This window comes from Gobius niger (assembly GCF_951799975.1).
Source record: "Gobius niger genome assembly, chromosome: 1".
NCBI classification, from domain to species: domain Eukaryota; kingdom Metazoa; phylum Chordata; class Actinopteri; order Gobiiformes; family Gobiidae; genus Gobius; species Gobius niger.
Window position 1 is genome coordinate 20,137,306 of NC_136852.1, and position 19,166 is coordinate 20,156,471.

Sequence of the window (19,166 nt, forward strand, 5' to 3'; positions counted from 1 at the left end):
TGGCTATGATGAGAAAAGAAAAATGCATGTCATCCACAACACGATTTCATTCCTGGTGTGTCTCAATCGTAGTCTTAATCGTTGTCTTTCCAATATGAGCAATGCATGTGCCAAACCACTTTGCAGATGAGAAACTTTCCCCAAGAGGTGGCACCCTGATTTGTAGGGATGCACCAATCTGATTCTGGTATCGGATACCAGAGCCAATACTGAAAAAAAATACAATATCGGGTATCGGCTACAAATATCCGATACTAAAGTGATACCAGTTTTGGCTCTCACCGCTTTAAAAACACAATTTTAACCCACTAAATCTCATTTTAAAACTAAGAAGCTGGAGAATTCAATCGTTGAGTTAGTTCTAAGTATTTAGTTCAAACGTATTTTTGATCGCCGCGCAAAATGGCGCCGATAGCAACAGTATGCTAAAGCTAGCAGGAGCATGCTAATCCTAACGTCAGCTGATCAATGCTGGATCAGAAACTATGATAGAAATTCCTTAAGTAGCCCAATAAAATAAAATCGGCCACTGTCGGAGTGTTTGTGTTTATGAAGCGCTGTTAAAGAATAACTGCAGATATTTGTGATGCACAAGTTGTAATGATCAGATCACTTAATGTGAGTTATTTATATGAATATAAAATAGCCTGTCCAAAGGGTAGTGCAGAAAAGTTATGCTTTTCCATTATTTATTATTAGATATAATTAATAAGTTTAATAATAACTTTTTCACTCAGAGCAAACCACTTTTAAAGGAACTAGACAGAGTTTAAAAATGTTAAAAGTAAGTATTTTCCACGGCCTACATGTTCCAGCAATGCCCTAATGTGTAGAGTGAGCTCAGACCTATTCACCACAACTGCCTCTAAAGTCCTGCACTGTTAATTTGGGTCCGAAGGGACGCCATGCACGAGCTTAAAATAGAAGCTGCAGTTACGCGTAAAACCTGAGGTGGCAGTAGTGAGTATAAAAATGACCAACTTGCATCTAGTCCCTTTAAGAATGTCTCATGGTGTCGGTTGATACTGGATATCGGCAGATACTCAAACCCCGAATATCGGCATCGTTGTCGGAAGCAAAAAAGCTGAATCGGTGCATCTCTACTGATTAGCCATCACATCGTTCCACATTCATGCCATATTAATTTGTTATCAAATTTAAGAACTACATTTTCAGTTTCAGATTGTTGCCACTCACCTCCTGACAGTACTGCAGCAGTTCCTCTTTGGTTCCTACACAGCTCTTGGTCCCAGACGGGTCGGGCTCCCAGCGGCCGGTCTGAATGTTGACGTGCATGTTGAGCTTTCCACAGAACGAGGCCACCTGAGGATCAGCTACGGCAAAACCAGTGCCAGCATTGGCTGCTAGTACCTGTTGGAAGAGAGAGCACATGTGTAAAAAAAATATATAATAACAACATACCATACAGTTGTTGTCATTCCAGTAAGCTCAGTCTATGAAATAAGTGAAATAAATTGCAAAAATGTTGATCTTAAATGTCATTCTAGTAAAAACTACAAAGCAGCACCAAGTTTAGTTTTCTCTTTTACGTGATTTATTTCAAGGTCACATTTTTGGTTAAAAGCTTTTATCAACTTATTACCAATATTGCTGTTGGAATGAAAGTTTATAATTAGACAAGGATATAGCAGTAGGCAATAGAATTTAAAATGGATTACATCATTGGACAAACTCTACACTTCACTTCTAAAGAAGCACAAGAAAGTAGTTTATTGCAACTTGGGAATGTAGACAGTAAAACAAGCCTGGTGAAGATGAGGCATGTGTTTGAGCACGGCTGCCCTTTAAGACCGTGAATAGGGCTGCAGCATATAAGACAGAAATGTCTGTCTTTAATATTGTGATGATGATATCAGAGTTGTTCGTTCGTCTCATCTTCTTCAATAAAGGCTTCAGAGCACAAAAATAAACAACTCCAGCCGAAAACAACACACCTTGGTTTCATCACCTCAGACGTGTAGAAATTTCAATACAAGGATTAAAACGTTGCTCACAGCAACATCTATTATTATTTCAATTATTATTAGTGGTCTTATCTACATAAATAGCAGTGATAAGTACAGATTTATTAAAAGGGAGTGTGTCATAGTCATGCAGCCTCAGAGAAATGAGCCAGACACATTATTACACAAGCCAGTAATATACCGTACATATTCCTTGGAAGCATGATTAACAGTGATTAATGACAACAATCTGTTATGTGCTATGCTTGGCTACAGAACAGAAACAATACAAACAGTTATAAGTTTACTATTCACCAATGCAACAGTTTGAAAAGCATGCTTTTGTCACTCATACTGACTGATCTTGATTTTTTTATTTATTTTTTTCTAACGTAAATAAAGCTTTTACCAGTAACTATGTACAGTACATTGTAGATTCTCACTGAAGGCATTAATTTATGAATGAACACATATGTTTGTTTGTTTGTTTGTTTGTTATGTTTTTATCAAAGATGTTGAAATAGATTCTCCAAAATAGCTTTGCTTTGATTACCACTTTGCACACTTTTCCCCTTTAGCTACACAATGTCGTCAAATGGTTTTCACTTCACAGGACTGCAAAAACCAATTCAGGGGACGACATCATTTCCTCCTATTTTGTTTCCTACATAATGTTCTTTCATAGTTTAATGTCTTCACACAATGTAAATAGTGTTGAAAATAAGGAAACGCCAGTGTTACCAAACTTTTGACCAGTACTGTATATTACACTACTTTAAAAATGTGTGTCTCAAGCACGTTGCAATTGGCTGGTTCAGTTATGCTACAGCAAGGCTAACAGAGCAACCACCAGCCCGTTTTGTGTTCACGGCCCTGCCCAAACACACACCAGGGAGCCTCTGGACGGGAAGGGGACCGGAACTGATATCTCCTTGATTGTCATAATGTCATCAGGCTGAATAAACAAGCGATGGCCTGAGAGAGAGATACAGTAGCGGCACCAAACAGATGCAGCGTTTTCCTGCTCCAACGCCCGAGGCTCAGTCAGTGATGGGAGCGTGGAGATACCAGACGAAAACAGCTGAGGAGGCAACGCCGGCCACGCTGTGTTTGACAAAGCTCGCCATCTAAACGTGAACTGCTCGCGGGCTGATAATAGGAGCAGAACACAGAAGAGCCAAGACAAAACAAGTGCTGTGTAATCAGACGTTGGCTGCAGAGCGCGGCGAGGCACAAAGGCAGCATGGCACAGACAGACCAAACACACTCAGCTTCATGAAATATTCACAATAAAAGGCACGCAACCACACAATTATGTTTGGCTAAGGAGGCGAAATGATTGGGTCGTCCTGGATTATGGGTCGAGTAATAACCTCAGTCTAATGGCCACGTTCTGATCCACACCTAGGCGCCGACACCACACGCCTGTTTGCTCCCCTCACACTCATTCCTGCTCACTCCTCTGGAAGCCTGACTCAAATGTAGCAAGAGAGGAATCAGTACAGACTGTGTCCTGGGCACAGGGTGTTACTGTGAGGGACATGAACATCAATCTTGAGTGAGAAAAATCACAATCTCACAGATCCCAAATTATAAACGAAAATGCTGGAGAAGAACAAACACTATGAAATATGTACTGTATGTTCAGTCAGATTCAGAATAATAGGCTCAAATCTTTTCTTGACCATCTACAAAGACCTTTAGTTTAGTAGTTCACGTGGTGTCTACTGTATCAAGGGGAAATTATTTTGGTGATGTACATTTTTTGCGATGTAAAAAAAAAAATACAATGCATAAATATCCAAGCACATTACAATAACTTGTCCCAGGAATTAATAAGCTGAACCAAACCCCATGCGAGCTTTAATGCAAAACCATGCACGCCAAGTCTAGGATAAACTAACTAATTATATATAATAAAATGTAATAAATATCTTTGTGGGCACTTGTGTTTCTTTGGACAACCTTGACTATTCATTGGTTTCTAATGGCAACTCCCACAGAACAATAACAAAAATTTAAAGTCAACCACAAGCTCTCACAAGCAAAGGTCTCTATCCCAGACATACAGTATAAAGAGACTTGAATTCAAAAGCACAAAATGTGATGCACGTTAGAAGAGAAAGAACTACATGTGTCACCTAAAACTGAGACGTGTTGGGACATGGAGGAATGAACTTGACAAAATAATTAAAACTTACATAAGTTAAAGGATATAATTTAATTTAATTTGTAGCCCAAAGCACACTTGGGGATAGCAAAAGGTCACAAAACATTCTAAATAGAAAAGTTAGGACATCCTATAATGTATATTTTTTAGGCAAGAAGTATAAAAGTAGAAGTAACAGTGTAAATCCAAGGCGGTGGGATGGGGGTAAAGGTATAAACGCCCTAATATGTTCAAACACATTGTGTTCTTTAATTGTGTGAAGAAACAATTGTAAGTCTGTGACAATATACAACAGGGCTAAGTCACACAGGTGCGCCTAGACTGAAGTAAAAAGGTACAAACCAGACGTTAGTACAGATTAATAAAATTAACAATACTAGTGACATTAGAAACTGTCACTGTACATCGCACTATAACCAGTTATTTTAGTTAATTGTGCAACCCAAAGTCGAGCCTATGAGAGCAGTAGCATCTGAATTTTCCACTGCATAGGCCGACATTGAGCTGTTTTCTGCATCCTGTCATGAGGTATTTGTACTAAACTCCTTGAAGCACTGGTGGCCAAGCATTACTGACAGGAGCAGAATTGCAACCCTCCACACCTAATGAGCGTGAATATTGAGCGGCTATCCGTCATAAGTGACTCACCAGGAGCAGTCATATCATGTGCAGGCGTGAACTCAGGCTTATATCAAGTCAAAGACAAAGAGGGAGCGAGGGAGTGGAGCGGAAATGGGCCGCGGAGCAAGCTCGGAGGAAGACGACAGGAGCAGGGAGCATGTGTTGAATAGTTTACATATCTCTGCTTGACTTATTACTCTCAAATGAACGGAGACAGTAACGTAATAAAGAAACGAGAGGTGGCGTGGAGGCATGAGAGACGCTTTTCAAAAAAATAAAAAAAAACATCATTGAGCTCGTTTGCAGCCTATCCACCAGACTGCGGTGGCTGTCTCCGTCTGCCTCTGGCAAACAAACAACATTTTATTGGTCCAAGAAGAGTCTCGCATAAAACGAGCTTCGGCATGACTGGAAAACGCATTACACTTCTTAGTCCAGGAGACAGATTTTGTGAGTTTAGCGCACCATATTTTTAGAACGTTTTGCATTTAATGTTGCTATTTTGATCAATCCCTTCTAACTTATATGCAGTTAAAGGTGCATTATGCAACTTTGTTGTGTGTATTTGACCTTGTAGTGACCAAGTGGCTGTATGACTGGTTAGTGTAGTGCCTATACTTTCGATCACAGTGGTCTCGACAACAATCCAGGATCTTTTGTTTTGTAGGTTTTCTGGTCAGTAATGAAATCCTTCCAAACAATTTATCCTGGAGCGTCCTAAAGATCGCTGTGATGGAAAGTAAAGGCACCATACTAACCAGTCATACTGCCACTTGGTCACGACAAGGTATAACACACACAAATATCAACTTTTTGTTTCACTTAAAAAGTTGCATAGTGGAAATCGATCAGTATTAATTTCACTCAATATACACAATAACATAGCGTCTCACCACATTCTTACTGCTACTAGTAGATCTAATTTGACATATAAAAACCCTGAGGACACTGACAAATATAGACAAAGCACAAAGACCTTCATCTGTTTAGAAGATGCTGCAACTGGAAAATCCTGTCGCTCGTCCAGCCTGTGTGGTCTGAGCGCAGTCTTGTGTGAAAGGCTTAAGACATAGACAATAGCAAAGTGAAAAAGAGCCATAATCTTAAAACCACGGGCTGACATTTTTGACACATAATTACGGGTAAATGGTTAGTGTAGCACCACATGCAGTCTGCCGGAGTGGCGGCTGGTCTATAAAGCGCACAGACCCGGAGCATGGGTCTAAATGTGGCCCCAGTTTTTAAGGCCGACCTGGGTTTATAAAAACAGCTCAGGCAGACGAGGACCTCCAGGTTCTCAGAGTGCTTACTGTCCATGTGACTGTGCGCAGAAACGCCAGGCATCAGTAATCCAGCTAATCCCTCCCAGCGGTGATTTAACGCTAAACAAGTCGAGCTCTGAGGAGAAAGCCACACACGGAGTAATGGCACGAGGCATGATATGAAGAAAATAAAAAATGCATGATTGATTTGAAGATTTATTGATGAAAGACATCTGCCTTTGCTACTCCTTTACAACCACACTGTTATGTACTTATTGCGCTTACACTTTGTTACTGCCACTATTTTTGTGCCAATTATTTCCTGAGACAGCTGCTACGAACACAGCCGCTAAAGTAAAGACTTGCTCAAGAAAATCTGTAATGCTTAAAGTAAAAAAAATTATATTGTAGGGACATTAGTGTTGGTCAAATGTTCACCACACTTGTTTACTTGTTTTTCTAATTAGTAACATGATTTTGGGAATATTTTGAGACAAGTTATATCACCACACACAGTAAATGTTTTTATGTAAGGAAAAAAAAAATGTGAGAAAACCGTGTAAGCAGTCAATAACAGTTGTCAGTCAGCACCCACAAGGAACAAATTGCATTTTCTAAACCGAGCACACGCAGATTAAAAATATGACAGCAGCAGAATCTAGATACTGCTGAAATGTACTATTTTGTATCCATCAAAAATACTAACAATGTGCGCTTATCCAAATGTTCAGAGGCTCTGCTCTGGACAATTAATATGGTTTTGATGTCAATTGAGTGTTGAAACATTTTCACATTCAGACGTTAACTAAAGGGCATCACTGACTGCAATGCAAATGAGCCTCTCCATCTTTATGAACTGGCCTTTTGTATTCAAGTGTCTCGACGGCCGAGGCAACTGGAAATTTATGCTCGATGACTCAGTCCATCAAACATGTCCTCTCCTCTTATGTAAAAAAGGCAAAGTGTACAGTATGGAAATATTCTTGTGCCTATGAGTTGTAAATGTGTGAAGGAGGAAACTATTCCAGCATCATAGATTTACTACAGCCTTTTATTCAATGAAGTGCTCTCTACCTGTAATAAACAAGACTATTTAAAGAGCATCACTGTCACTATAACAGCAAGTCATGAATAGTAATAGAAAGTATAGAGCCCCCCAAATATTGTTCCTGTTTCATGTATATTGAAAGATACATTTATAGTTTAGTTTATTTCTATTGCACCTAAAGGTGCCCATGGGCTTATAAGACACAAAAATGTAGGCAGACATCCGAAAAACATTAAACAAAGAGTATCCTCTTCCGTGTCAGCCAAGCGCTTAACAAAAACTTACACAAATGAAATGGCTTATACTTGAACAAAAACTTAAGCCTTTCCTCATCGGATATTTCAAACAAACGTACAGCAACATCAGACCGATTACAAAATAATTGCCTTCTCAGATCATTATACAAAGGACAATAATACACAAAATACAATTCATTTTCAATATCATTTAACTGACACAAACAACATGTCCGCTCCTCCTCTGGGACTGACTGAAATCGTCCCGTCTCCAGAGCCAGGGGCAGAGTCCTGGACCTCAGCTGAGCACAGACGGACAGCTGACCTCTAGATAGGTTCAGGGTCACATAGGGCTCAGGACCAAAATCATCTTTAATCAAAATATAAGCTCTCAACTTTGGCTTACACAAGACATCATTTAACCGTTTATGTTTATACTTTTCAAAGTATAAGTAAGTATAGTAATTATTGTAACAAGTCATATTATATCCAGTTTATTAACCTCTCATCATTTATACAGCGAGGAGAACACACAAATACAGTCAGCTAAATATGGTCAGCCCTGAGGTGTCAAATGAGTCAATATAATACTTATTGCTTGGGGAGCACAGTTCCACAGGTGGGACATGCCACTACCAGCCCAAGCTCACACATAAGCCTCATTACGCACAACTTGAACTCGATTGAACCAGTCTTTGTGAGCAAGGCACATACAGCAGTTTCAGTTTCAGAGCTATTACAAGGACTACCAAAAGAAAAACGTGATACATTGTTATAGTTCTTTGAAAGAACGTGCACTGTTTTGACCCAGACAGAAGAGCAAGTATAGCGAGCTCTATCAAGGCCATGCAGCTAATCTCAGTTTGATTGTGTCTGGAAGAGTTGGCACACTCAGCATAAAGAACACAACACAATAGCATCTGCAAGGAAAGCTGTTGGCTTCTCTCCACAGTGAACTTTGAACTATTAATTAGAATAATGTTCTCTTCTTATTTCAGGAACATTTCATTTGCTGCAAAGCTTCGCTACAAAAACAATGCACCCACCAGGTAGGCAACAAAGGCAACCCAAAAATAGCATTTGTTATTAATGGCACTCCCAAAGAAGCTAATTAAACCCAACAAAAGAACCACAAAAATACCAAATGCAATAACAACAACATTCTAAAATCTTAGATAAAGGTCTTGAAGTCCTTTTTATTCTCAACAGTGGCAAAAAATGTATTCAACATTTTATATTATATTATGTTGCCTTTTGTTTTCTGCTGCTGCATAGACAGCACAAATACCACACTGATGCAGAACCACAAGTAAACAACACCTTTCCTTTTCACATATAAATGATTTACGTACGCCATTATTCGACCTGTTGAGGCTTGACTTAAACATTACTGCCCTGAAACTTGATCTAACAATGCGTCTGCACTGGAATGACTCTGAGCAGGATGTGTCTCGGTAATTAAGTCCTGGCTGCGTGCTCTGTAACCGTGAGGTGCTTCGGGTGGCAAAGGTCTGCCTGTGTGTCAGGGGGAGATAACATGGCCTCCCTCCTGCTCGCAGCCAACGAAACCCACGTCAATGACGACTTGTTCAAATGGCCTGTCACTATGGAAACCTGCTACAAAAGTATCCCAGCTATTCACACAGGGGCAGACTGGAGCGGCAGAGGCACAAACAGGAGAGAGAGGAACAGAGAGAAAAATAGATTGAAAAGGTTCATGTTCGAGAAGCCGGTGGTGTCAAATACTCAGACGCAGGGTAGTGCAGAACTGTACTGTACAGAATGGATTATCCACAAATTAATCAAAATGCCGACTCTGACCCTTTTTGGTGTGGTCCACAAAATCACTATCCTTATGATTGTGCACAGAAAATGTAGTTTAGGACTTACTAAGTTGTAGCTCCCTAAACTCTTTCTATATCTCTGTATAAGCTTGATGATTATTTGAATACTGTCTTGTCAGAACAAACAATTATGTGCCAAGTCACATTTTTATTACTTTCCCTTTCGCAGAAAACAATTGAGTCACAAACACGTCCAACACAGTTTTTCAGAGGAAACTAAATCAATTTAATTTCCTTGATTTGAAAGGAGTCTAAAGTCTCAGTTACTCAAGCATCCTCCTCTGATTGATTTAGCAAGTAACTCAAAAGGGGGGAAAGGTTGGCAATCTCTGCTCATCTTATCAAATAATTTCACCTCTGAAATTTGTGTGGCAGATAATATGACTTTAATTACGCAAGACAAGTTTTTGTTTCACGATAGACCAAGTTGCAGTTGATATTAGTCACGAACAATATGAACCCATTTACATTTTTGAGCCCAGAGCAATGAATTTTACATGTTTCTCTCACTCAATTTCCAAAGGCTCTTAAGAATGTTTTGAAATCCCTTGAACGCACGTCTTTAGTGGAGCTGGATGATCCACATGAAGAGGCGAAGATGAAGAAGAGGCGGGGGGATTGGAGAAAACATGTTTGAAACAGAAAATGGGGGCACAGTTGCAAGAGACTGGCATATGAGTGGAGACTAGAGACGTGAATGGCACACAAGGCGCCTCACACAATAACAACTGCTGCCTGCTCTGCTGTTCCCATTTGCAACAGTCCTTGTGGACAAAAATACTAGAGTGACCCCGCAATCCATAAGTCCACACATCTCTCCGCTGTCACACACATGCACAGCGGACGGCGGACATTCACCGAGACAAAGCCATGTCTGTGCTCAGCTCTTTTGTCCGGAAAAATAACGGTGCCCATCGCCATGGCAGTGTGCAACCGTGTGTTCAGCAATGTCCCCGGTGCCAGTGATGAGCGGACAGTAAACTGCCACTGGTTTCACAACGCAGTCAATCACAGCTCCGGGCATGTCGAAAGGTAAACACATGCGAGTCAGGCTGGGTTTGGTGAAATGGACCAAATCTTGTTATGGATGATGCTCATTTTGAACAATGCAAGACAATGCTAATGTATGAATGTGAAGTTGATATATTTAGAAGTATGTAGCAGCAGATGAAAGATTTTGCCATAAGGTAGTAGATACTGGATAAATGTAAGGCAGAGAGTGAAGTTGTCATCAAATTTGTTGCTCCTTTGGGTAAGACTGAATCAAGTTTGACATTGAGCATTTCCAAAACTTGCTTTTTGAGTGCCCCCAGGCTGCAGTGGTCAGTGTTATTTAGAAGTGCTTCTAGGTCATTTCCTGGATATGTGCTTTGAACATGTAGGTACGCTGCCTACTGAAAAGTCACCACCTGGATTTAACTAACTGTTATGATCTGGGGCTGCTGCAGTTGGTCATGTCTAGGTTAAGCAACACTATGTGCCCAAAGAATGAGATCAGCTGACGACCTGAACATAATGAAGACTGGGCAATTTCATTCAAAGGATTTCTTCTTCCCTGATGGCACACGGGCTCATTCCAACATGACAATGCCAGCATTAATTGTGAAAGAGTGGTTCAGGGAGCATGGGATGGAATAGCCGCCACATAGTCCAGATCTTGCCCCAATTGAGAATCTATTGTTATGTGCTGGAGAAGGCTTTGCGCAGTGGTCACACTTTCCCATCATCAATACAAGATCTTGATGAGATATTAATGTAACATGCTTAGACATTATGATTTAAAAGTGAAGGGCAGGCACAATAAGCTTTAGCTTCTGCCTGCACATGGTCATTTATTGTGTTCATTGCTTGACTTGTATGTTTTGAATGTTTTGAATTATTTGTAAATAACCAAACCGAAATAAACATTGCAGAAGCTTACTGAAACAATGCCACTGTTGTAATCTTTCTTTGGGACGACTTTTTGTGACGGATTTTTTCATTGGTCGGGCAGCGTACGTACAAGCTGGGTAGCATTGTTGTTTCAAATAGTGCTTCAAATGTTCACTAAACACAGTATAGGCTAAAAATGATTTGAAGATTTGTGTATCATAAAATAATAATATTATGCACAAATGACACCAGGTTCAATTGTTTATCTTTAGTCCAGGTCTGTAGACTGAGGTGTTGTTGTGAAGTTTTGCTCATTACTGTTCTCTCTTGAAACCCCATCTGCTGGAGGGAAATAGCTCAGAGCGGCTCATATGCATCTACAGACTATAATTGTGAACTCCGCAGGAATTGAATTTCCCCACAGCTTCCTGGGACCGTGTTATTATCTGGCAGCAGCACAGCCGCGCTGGGCAGCGGTAGTCCGCTCTGCACAGTCACGCCGCCGCTTCTGTCAAATCTCAAGCATTTATCTCAAGGAGAACCTCGCCTCACCCGACGAGTGCTGAATCACATCATCTCCTCTCCAGAAATTTCCCCCATGAAAAAAAGGCCTGACAGGACTCAACGCTCATCTCTGCCACTTTTGCGCACGCTGCCAGTGAATTACTTAAAGAACACTGTCAGGTTTCAATCTCAAGTTAAAGCTTGCGACTGTGGCGTTGTCATGTAGCAATTAGCTCAAGTGCTTTCGGACAAGAGTGTCAGCTAAAAGTCAGCCATAAAAATGTAAAGTAGAGAGATGCCATGCCAGGAGGAGGAATATAAAGCTTTAATTAGCTTTTTTTTTTCTCTTGTGGCGCTACGCTTGGGAGAAGGTGTGACCAAGTTATTTATAATTTGGTGGGCAGTGGGACTTAGCCTGCCCAGGTCATTAAAGCCTATATAGATAGGGACGTTTAACTCCCACCGCAAAACACTGTTCAGACGGCAGCATGTTGTGCCTCAAAGGGGTCCCCTAATTAAAGGCACTTTTAACCCTTCAAGCCAAATGTAAGGGTTAATTTGAGTGCCCAAATCCACTCAACTTTAGTTTTGCTGGAATTGTCTGCAATACTTTTTTTTTTAAAACTGAAATATATGTTCTTGAAAATTGAGACTTTGACACTAGAGAAGAATCTTCCTATTTTAGAGCCAAAAATCTAATCTAATCTAAAAACGTTGTCTCTCACTTTGTCCAATACCTGCTTAAAATAGTGACTCGGTTTAAATGAGTCATATTGAAGGAAACCAAAGATCCACTGAGTTCAAACACAGCCTTAGCCCAAATGAGAGAAGGGCAGATGGTCATGGGAAAAGTGCTTTGCTACAGAGACTTAAGCCAGTTCCAACTCCCTCTAATCCCCACTCTTTGAATTCACCCTCTCTGGAGTTGTCAGTCTAGTGTGGCCCTCCTTTTCTCTTATCTGCAGCAAGTCAAAAGTCGCACTGCGCTGTGAATTGGGCACTGATGTGTGATGTGACACTGGGGTGCTCGCTGGATGTTTCATTATACAGTAGTTTCATATGATGGGATGGGGCAGTCAGCGGAGCAAATAGTGGGACAGACCAGAGGGGAACCAAAGAGCCAATTTCCCTGTAACATTTTTTGACACAGATTTGAGCTGCATTTCTCAGGAGCATGAGTGCGTCCATTCGATTTTTGCATTTTCTGCCAGCAGCGGGAAATGAGGTGGTTTCGTAATAAATTGTGTTGTGGGCGGCAATTAGTAATTGAAGATGATAAAGAAATGTGGTGGAAAGTTTTGGAAATGTTGCAGCCAAAATTGGATTAAATCTGTCAAGTTGGATGTTAAGGAAGCAGCTTCCTTGTTAGAACTATCACTGTCAGGGTATGTGTGCAGATACAGGCTTAAAGGAAATATAGGAGAAATAAATGGGAGTTGAGGAAAAATTGTACTTGGTAAATTTAAATGTTTTAAATGGTATTACTAAATATATGTTACCAGTGCATCAGTCTATTAGTGCAAACGACCATATTGTCACAAAAGAGGTCACTGTTTTTATTTGCTATGTCAGAATAAAGACAGACATGAAATAATAACAATATATTGAGGCTAAAATTATGTTATTTATTACAGTAAAACACATTGAAGTTCTAATAAAGTGAATACATTTCAATCCTACTCATGAAACTACAGCTGCTATAATTCAAGCAGGGGGTTTAATAACGTGGCTGTCTGGGCACGAGCTTTTACAGTGCAGTTATTAAGAGCGATTCTCATCGCTGGCTTTGTGGATCTCTGCGTTAAGACTGTTAAAATGATGCACAGATAATTAGCCCGAGGCTTGCACCCACAGCTCCTTGTTTTGTTGCTAAGCTACACAGGTGCGGAGTCGCATGATGTGCTGTGCCGCAGTGTTAAAACTATAATGAGATAATAGCTGTTTATTAGGTGATAATGAGCAGAGGATTGTGATTATGGATGTGGCAAAAGAGATGATTCAGTTACAACTTTCTATTTACTGTACATTTAAGGTAATAGTCAAAAGTGAATATTGCAACAACTTTAATTTGATAGATTTTAAAAGCTGTGTAATAAATAATCTTACTTGGAGTATACTATAACTTAATCAAGCTCTCTGCTATGTAGTATACTGTAGGCGTCTCCTGCACTGTTGCTGAGCCTCTATCACTAAAACCTCTCTGCATGAACAAGCTCTTCAGTCCTCCATCGCCTTTCATCTCTCTCACTTTGAGCGCTACCCACTAGTCTTTATACTGCCTCAAACAGCGGCTACGCTTTTCTTTCTTTTCTTTTTTGGCCTCACCTGCCTCTCTCAGGAGTGCCACCCCCTCGGTCCTCCCCGTCCCGGCTTACGGTTCACGTGGACCAAAGCCGATTACATTCTTGACATCACTGCACCAGATGTTTATGACTAAAATAGACAAAGCAGCGAGCCACCTAATACAAGCATTGTCTTCATGTGAATCAAACACTCCAGTGTGACTTAGAGCCCATTGTTTGTGCTTCGGTTTTCATTAACAGGTTCATGGATAGAACAAGACCGGCTTTGTCCTCGTTGCCCTCTCCGACTTGTTGCTCTACTGCTCCCAGGAGAAAGTTTAGCAGATACTGATTAGCCAATAAGCTTCTGGTACTACACCTATTAGCATTGACCAGGCACATTGACAGAGCTGATACATCTCTATTAACTCTGGTGGAGATTTACACAATAGATCCAACTATTCTGAAAGTTACACAGCTTACCAGGATGGTACTGTTCATGTTGCACTCAGAAGACAAGACTAGACGCAATTATCTTATAACCAATAATAACATAACGGTAACTCTTTTGTTAACTCTCAAAAATTCACTTCACAATTATCCATGCGCTGTCCTGACCAAATAAACCGTCCATTCAGTGATGATTAGCTACTTCTATAGCCACAGCCACCCTGGGACTGACTGAAATACAGCAGGCAATCTGTGCCAACGGCCTCCCGGATAAATACAAACTGGCTTAGGTGAGATCAGTCAATAATAAACCGCATTATGTGTAATGCAATCTCAAAACAGGTCATTCTTCCCTACGATCTCTATATAATCCATCTATACATTCAAACGACAGGATGAGCGGATGCATTTTCTACTGCAACTGAGCACCAAATACAGTCAACTTTATAATGAAATTGTGTATGGGGCACACTGCAAGCGTTCCTCATAGAAGTCAGTGAGACTCTGTTGCTTTTGGCATTGGCTACACAGGAGATTTTGAGCTTAGGCGATTGTTAGCGGGGGCTCAGTTTGTTTTGAACTATGGGGCTCTGTTTTTTGCGCAGGAAGCTTTATGCGGAGTGACTCTTCCCCCAATACTTTGTACTGCACTCTCAGCACTTTAAAAGGGGCAGGATTAGACACAGGAGTGCGTCTCTTCACTCTGACTCCAAAAAAAAAAAAAAAAAACTAATCTGCACTGCACTGAGAAGTGGGGATTTTAAGGGGAAATGACCTGCGCTTGATTCACTTTTCCCTGACCCTTTGTACTGAAGGGAAATACCCCTCGCATCCCTCCCTCGTAAGCGCCTGGTTGCGTGCTAGGTGACTTCACTGCACCCTGATTAGCATGCAGCAGCGGCCGCAGCAGCCTGGCAGACAGACAGACGGGAGGCAGACATGTCAATAGAGGCGGCAAGGAAGAGGGGGCACCTCAGCGAAAACCACGGCTTGTCACCGACGTGTCTCCCGCTCCCCTCAGCACTTAATCAGCACGCGATTGTTGAGCAAGCAAAGAAGACAAAAAGAGCACATCAGAGTTAGGAGGACTAGCCTTGGGAATAGGACAAAGGGAGCAGGAGGATAAAGCGATCCAGGGAGAAAAGATATAAAATAAGCAATTTGTCACAGGCTTTGGACAGTAATATGTTGAATTCAATGTATCCATGCAGTGTAAGTGTGCCCAGATAGCAGAAAGACACCATAGGAGGTGGGACAGCGGGGCAGTGCAGCTAAATGGAGCCGACATTGAGGGCAGGTGAGAGAAGCCGCTTTCTCAAGGACAACATGGAAATATCACAGTCGCCCGCTACAAAGGCTGCCGTGACTCGTGCAGAGGCCATGAGCATAAAAAACAGACACACAACTGGATCAAGGACAGACAACAGAACCTGTACACAAACCTGAAGAGGTGACATTTATTACCTATTTATGACACACAATAGACAGAGGTGGGAGAATTGCTGAAAATGTGCATGAATGGGATGTTCCTTTTTCAGCACATCGTAAAACAGAGAAAAAAGGGAAGGTAAAATGTACTATTTCAAATATTAATTTAAAAGTTAACGAATCCATTCTCAAGAGCAAATGTAAGGAGCAGCAAAACAACTACTGATATCAAAACATTTTAATTAATACCCACAGTAAAAAATACTGTGACTCAATTAGACTTCAGTTCTAATATACATTTTCTGCTTTTCAACCAACCAGAGCTCTGCTGTTGTTTTTGCTTTCAGAAATAGGGACAGACACCATCTACATCCCACATTTCACTGTCACGCTATGGGCAAAAAATGTGTCAGCAACCATCTTTAGCAGGGAACAGATGGATGCGACATCGACAGACTTATTTGTTATGGGCCACTTCTGTGTGACCTTGCTTTGCCACATCGCAGGGGGCAGGACCAGGGACTTCAATCACACAGATCTAGAGAGACACGCTGAAGCTAGCAGCTAATCAGTCTTCACGGAGAGACTTCGCAGCTGCAACAATCCCCTGGTCCATTTCTATTCTTGTGTTGACATCAGATTAAGTTAATCTTTTTTTTTTCATTCAGCACCACACGTTCAAAGTCAACAGCCATTTTACACCAGAAATTAGATGTCAGCTTGACTGAGCATAATTAAATCCTGATTTGGACAGTCTATGAACTTGCCAAAAGATATCATATTGACAGCAGTGAGGATGCTACATATCTTTGTCAATTACATTCTACAACGGCTGACTTCTGGCTGTCCGAAAGATTTTCCTAATCCAACAGAGCGCAGAATCTATCCGCTTCTACAAAGATGATAAACGCTTGTGCTCTTGCATGACTGGAGTGCGCTGTGCCAGGCTCCAATAGCAGCACGTTAACTCCTCTAAAACAGAAGGGAGTGGCATATGAATAACATTGATAGTCAGGGCAGAGCCTTCGCTGGGCAAAACAGATAAGGTGAGCAGTGGTGGAGATGGCAAGCTGCAAACTATAATTAGCCGTTGAAGATCAAATGACTTTTAATGGTTTTGTATGAAAACAGCAGCCCGTTTCAGATATGTGCCCGGAGCTAAATTCATATCTCATCAAACTAATGGAATTCTCTGGAGAGGGTGATTGGTTTTTGTCTCAGATCATGAAGGCTGATTGGACCGCACAGCTGCAGTTTTCCTGAGCTGCACTTTCCTCAAGGAAAAAACGCTTTTTCAGGGAACTGTATGCGGCACATAGAAATAAACTACTGTATACAGAAAGAATAGTCCATATGCAACATCTCAAACAAACTTCAATTTCAATACAATAATGCAACCATCACACTATGTTTGTCTAAGCTCTCAGTCGTCCAGGAGGACACCACAATAACAATGATTGAAAGCATTTCTATAACCACCACACTACTTTTGCTCACCTTCTAATCTGCTTTCATCGGTTTTGGAGAAGTGATTTTGCATGCATAATTCCCCCCCCCCGTTTAGTTTTGAATGATCTGTGAGATTTAAGTGCTCATCTCATCTACAGATATCCTGGGGGACATAAGGGGCACGACCCGTACACCCAGTTAAAAAGAATAGAGTTACTAACTTGACTTGGTGCAGAATCATGAATGAGCTTGAACATTCAATACCCACATTTCTCTACATGTGACTACCTACATCAGCGACAAATAATAGAGATACAAAAAGAGTTTTTACTGTATGTATCAGGTTATACGGTGGTGTGTATCATCTGTTAATCCAATGATTCTCTTATATTTACTAAAAATATGACTTCCATCTTATAATAAAACATTCACCAGTAACCCTGTTCGAAAAGCCTGCAGACACAATGCTGTATATCCTCATTGAGTTTGTTGAAGAAATTACTGTTTACGTTGTCCTCATAAGTTTGGGGTGTGAAATTCGGGCCAACCTCTAAAGTCCAGACAGGCATGTAAACATAAAATCCAACCAAACCAAAATATCTTAAGCAGAGGTGTGGGATTAAAATTCAAATGTACTGGAATTTGGCAAGTTGGCTGTCCGAGTGTCCCTACATGATGGAGAATGAGATATGATATTTTCTTCAACTAGTTTGCTACATTGCTATTTTCTCAAAAGCCAAGGTCGATCTCCATAGGTTTGTTCAGCGACAGTGTGTCCTTGCCACCTTCTCCTTGAAAAATGCTGTATCAGGCTAAACGCTCTTCACAGAGCAGCAGCAGCAGCAGCAGCACGCGCCTCTCTATGGGGATATACACTTACACTGCATTGCTTCTATCGCTTACCACACTGACATTTTCATTTCCCCTCTCCCTCCCAAGGAAAAAAAAACTAAAAAGACAGGATGGACTTCATGTTAGTCTTCATTATGTTTCATGGATGGTACCACTTCCCCAACAGGATAGGGGGTAGAAGGAAGGATCTCAGCACAGCAGCCAGGAAGATGGACAAGCAAGAGGAAGCGAGCTCTGTTTTCTTTGGGCGCAGCAAACTACATCAACAAAGCACTGAGCCAAGCGGGCAGCTTATCAAGGCAACATAAAGGACTCCTCCTTTTTCCTGCCTTGGCAATCAAAGTATTCCAGTCTGTTTACTCCCTACCTAGGCCCGGAAAACATAAAATGGAACACAAAAAGTGGAGCAATCAAATGGCAAAACTGAAGAACATCCAAATTCATAAATATTAGATCTCAGACTAGTTGAAAAACAGACACTAAAGGGGGCTTTTTGAGCTAACATGCTTTGTGTGCTAATGTGTCAGCCGGAGGTTGTGAATTTGGAATATTGCTGAAAGGTATGAATGTGTGTTCAACAACTGACACAAAGCCCTGTTACTGTCTTTATTGATGAATGTAAAACTTAATTATTTGCCTACACCAAGTATCACACTGAAGGGTGACCATTATTAATTTCCATTGTTTGGCGTTCTTTTTCAAATAGAATAGAATAGAATTAGAAAACCCCCACATAGAACTATATGTAGGTCAATGTCATGTGTCTAGACTTCAGCAAAATGATTTCAAGTTTCAACTGAGCATAAGTCTCACTTCTTCTCTAATCCAAGAGCACTTCATGTTCTAAGCTAAATTGTAGCTTGTAACTGACCTTTATGCATCAAGATACTAGAGGAGACAAAGTCCTTTTCACTGGACACACAGCCACAGGGCGGGACAGGCTTGCCATACGGCCCCAGTGCACTATAACTCACAGATAGAACGGCCGATATTTTATTTATGGGACGAAAGAGTGACTCACACAGCCACAGACACACACACACAGTTGAATGGGGGTGACTGGGTTTACTGCCTTACATCAAATGCCCTCCCTCTGAAACAGAAAGTACTGCAAAACCAAAATGCATAACATTTCAGGATGAAGGAAGAATGGTTTTGTTTGAGTGAGTGGCTTCAGTGATTGG

General features: G+C 41.0%; 1 protein-coding gene across 5 annotated transcripts in view; it reads right to left on the minus strand.

The window, feature by feature from the left end:
• The window catches only part of aplp2 (amyloid beta (A4) precursor-like protein 2), a 55,043-nt gene that overhangs the window by 32,239 nt on the left and 3,638 nt on the right, over positions 1-19,166 (minus strand). For all 5 annotated transcript variants that reach the window (XM_079553662.1, XM_079553665.1, XM_079553664.1 and 2 more), the window contains exon 2: positions 1,198-1,371. In XM_079553662.1, coding sequence (XP_079409788.1) covers positions 1,198-1,371 — 174 coding nt within the window. The remainder of the gene's footprint in view (positions 1-1,197; positions 1,372-19,166) is intronic.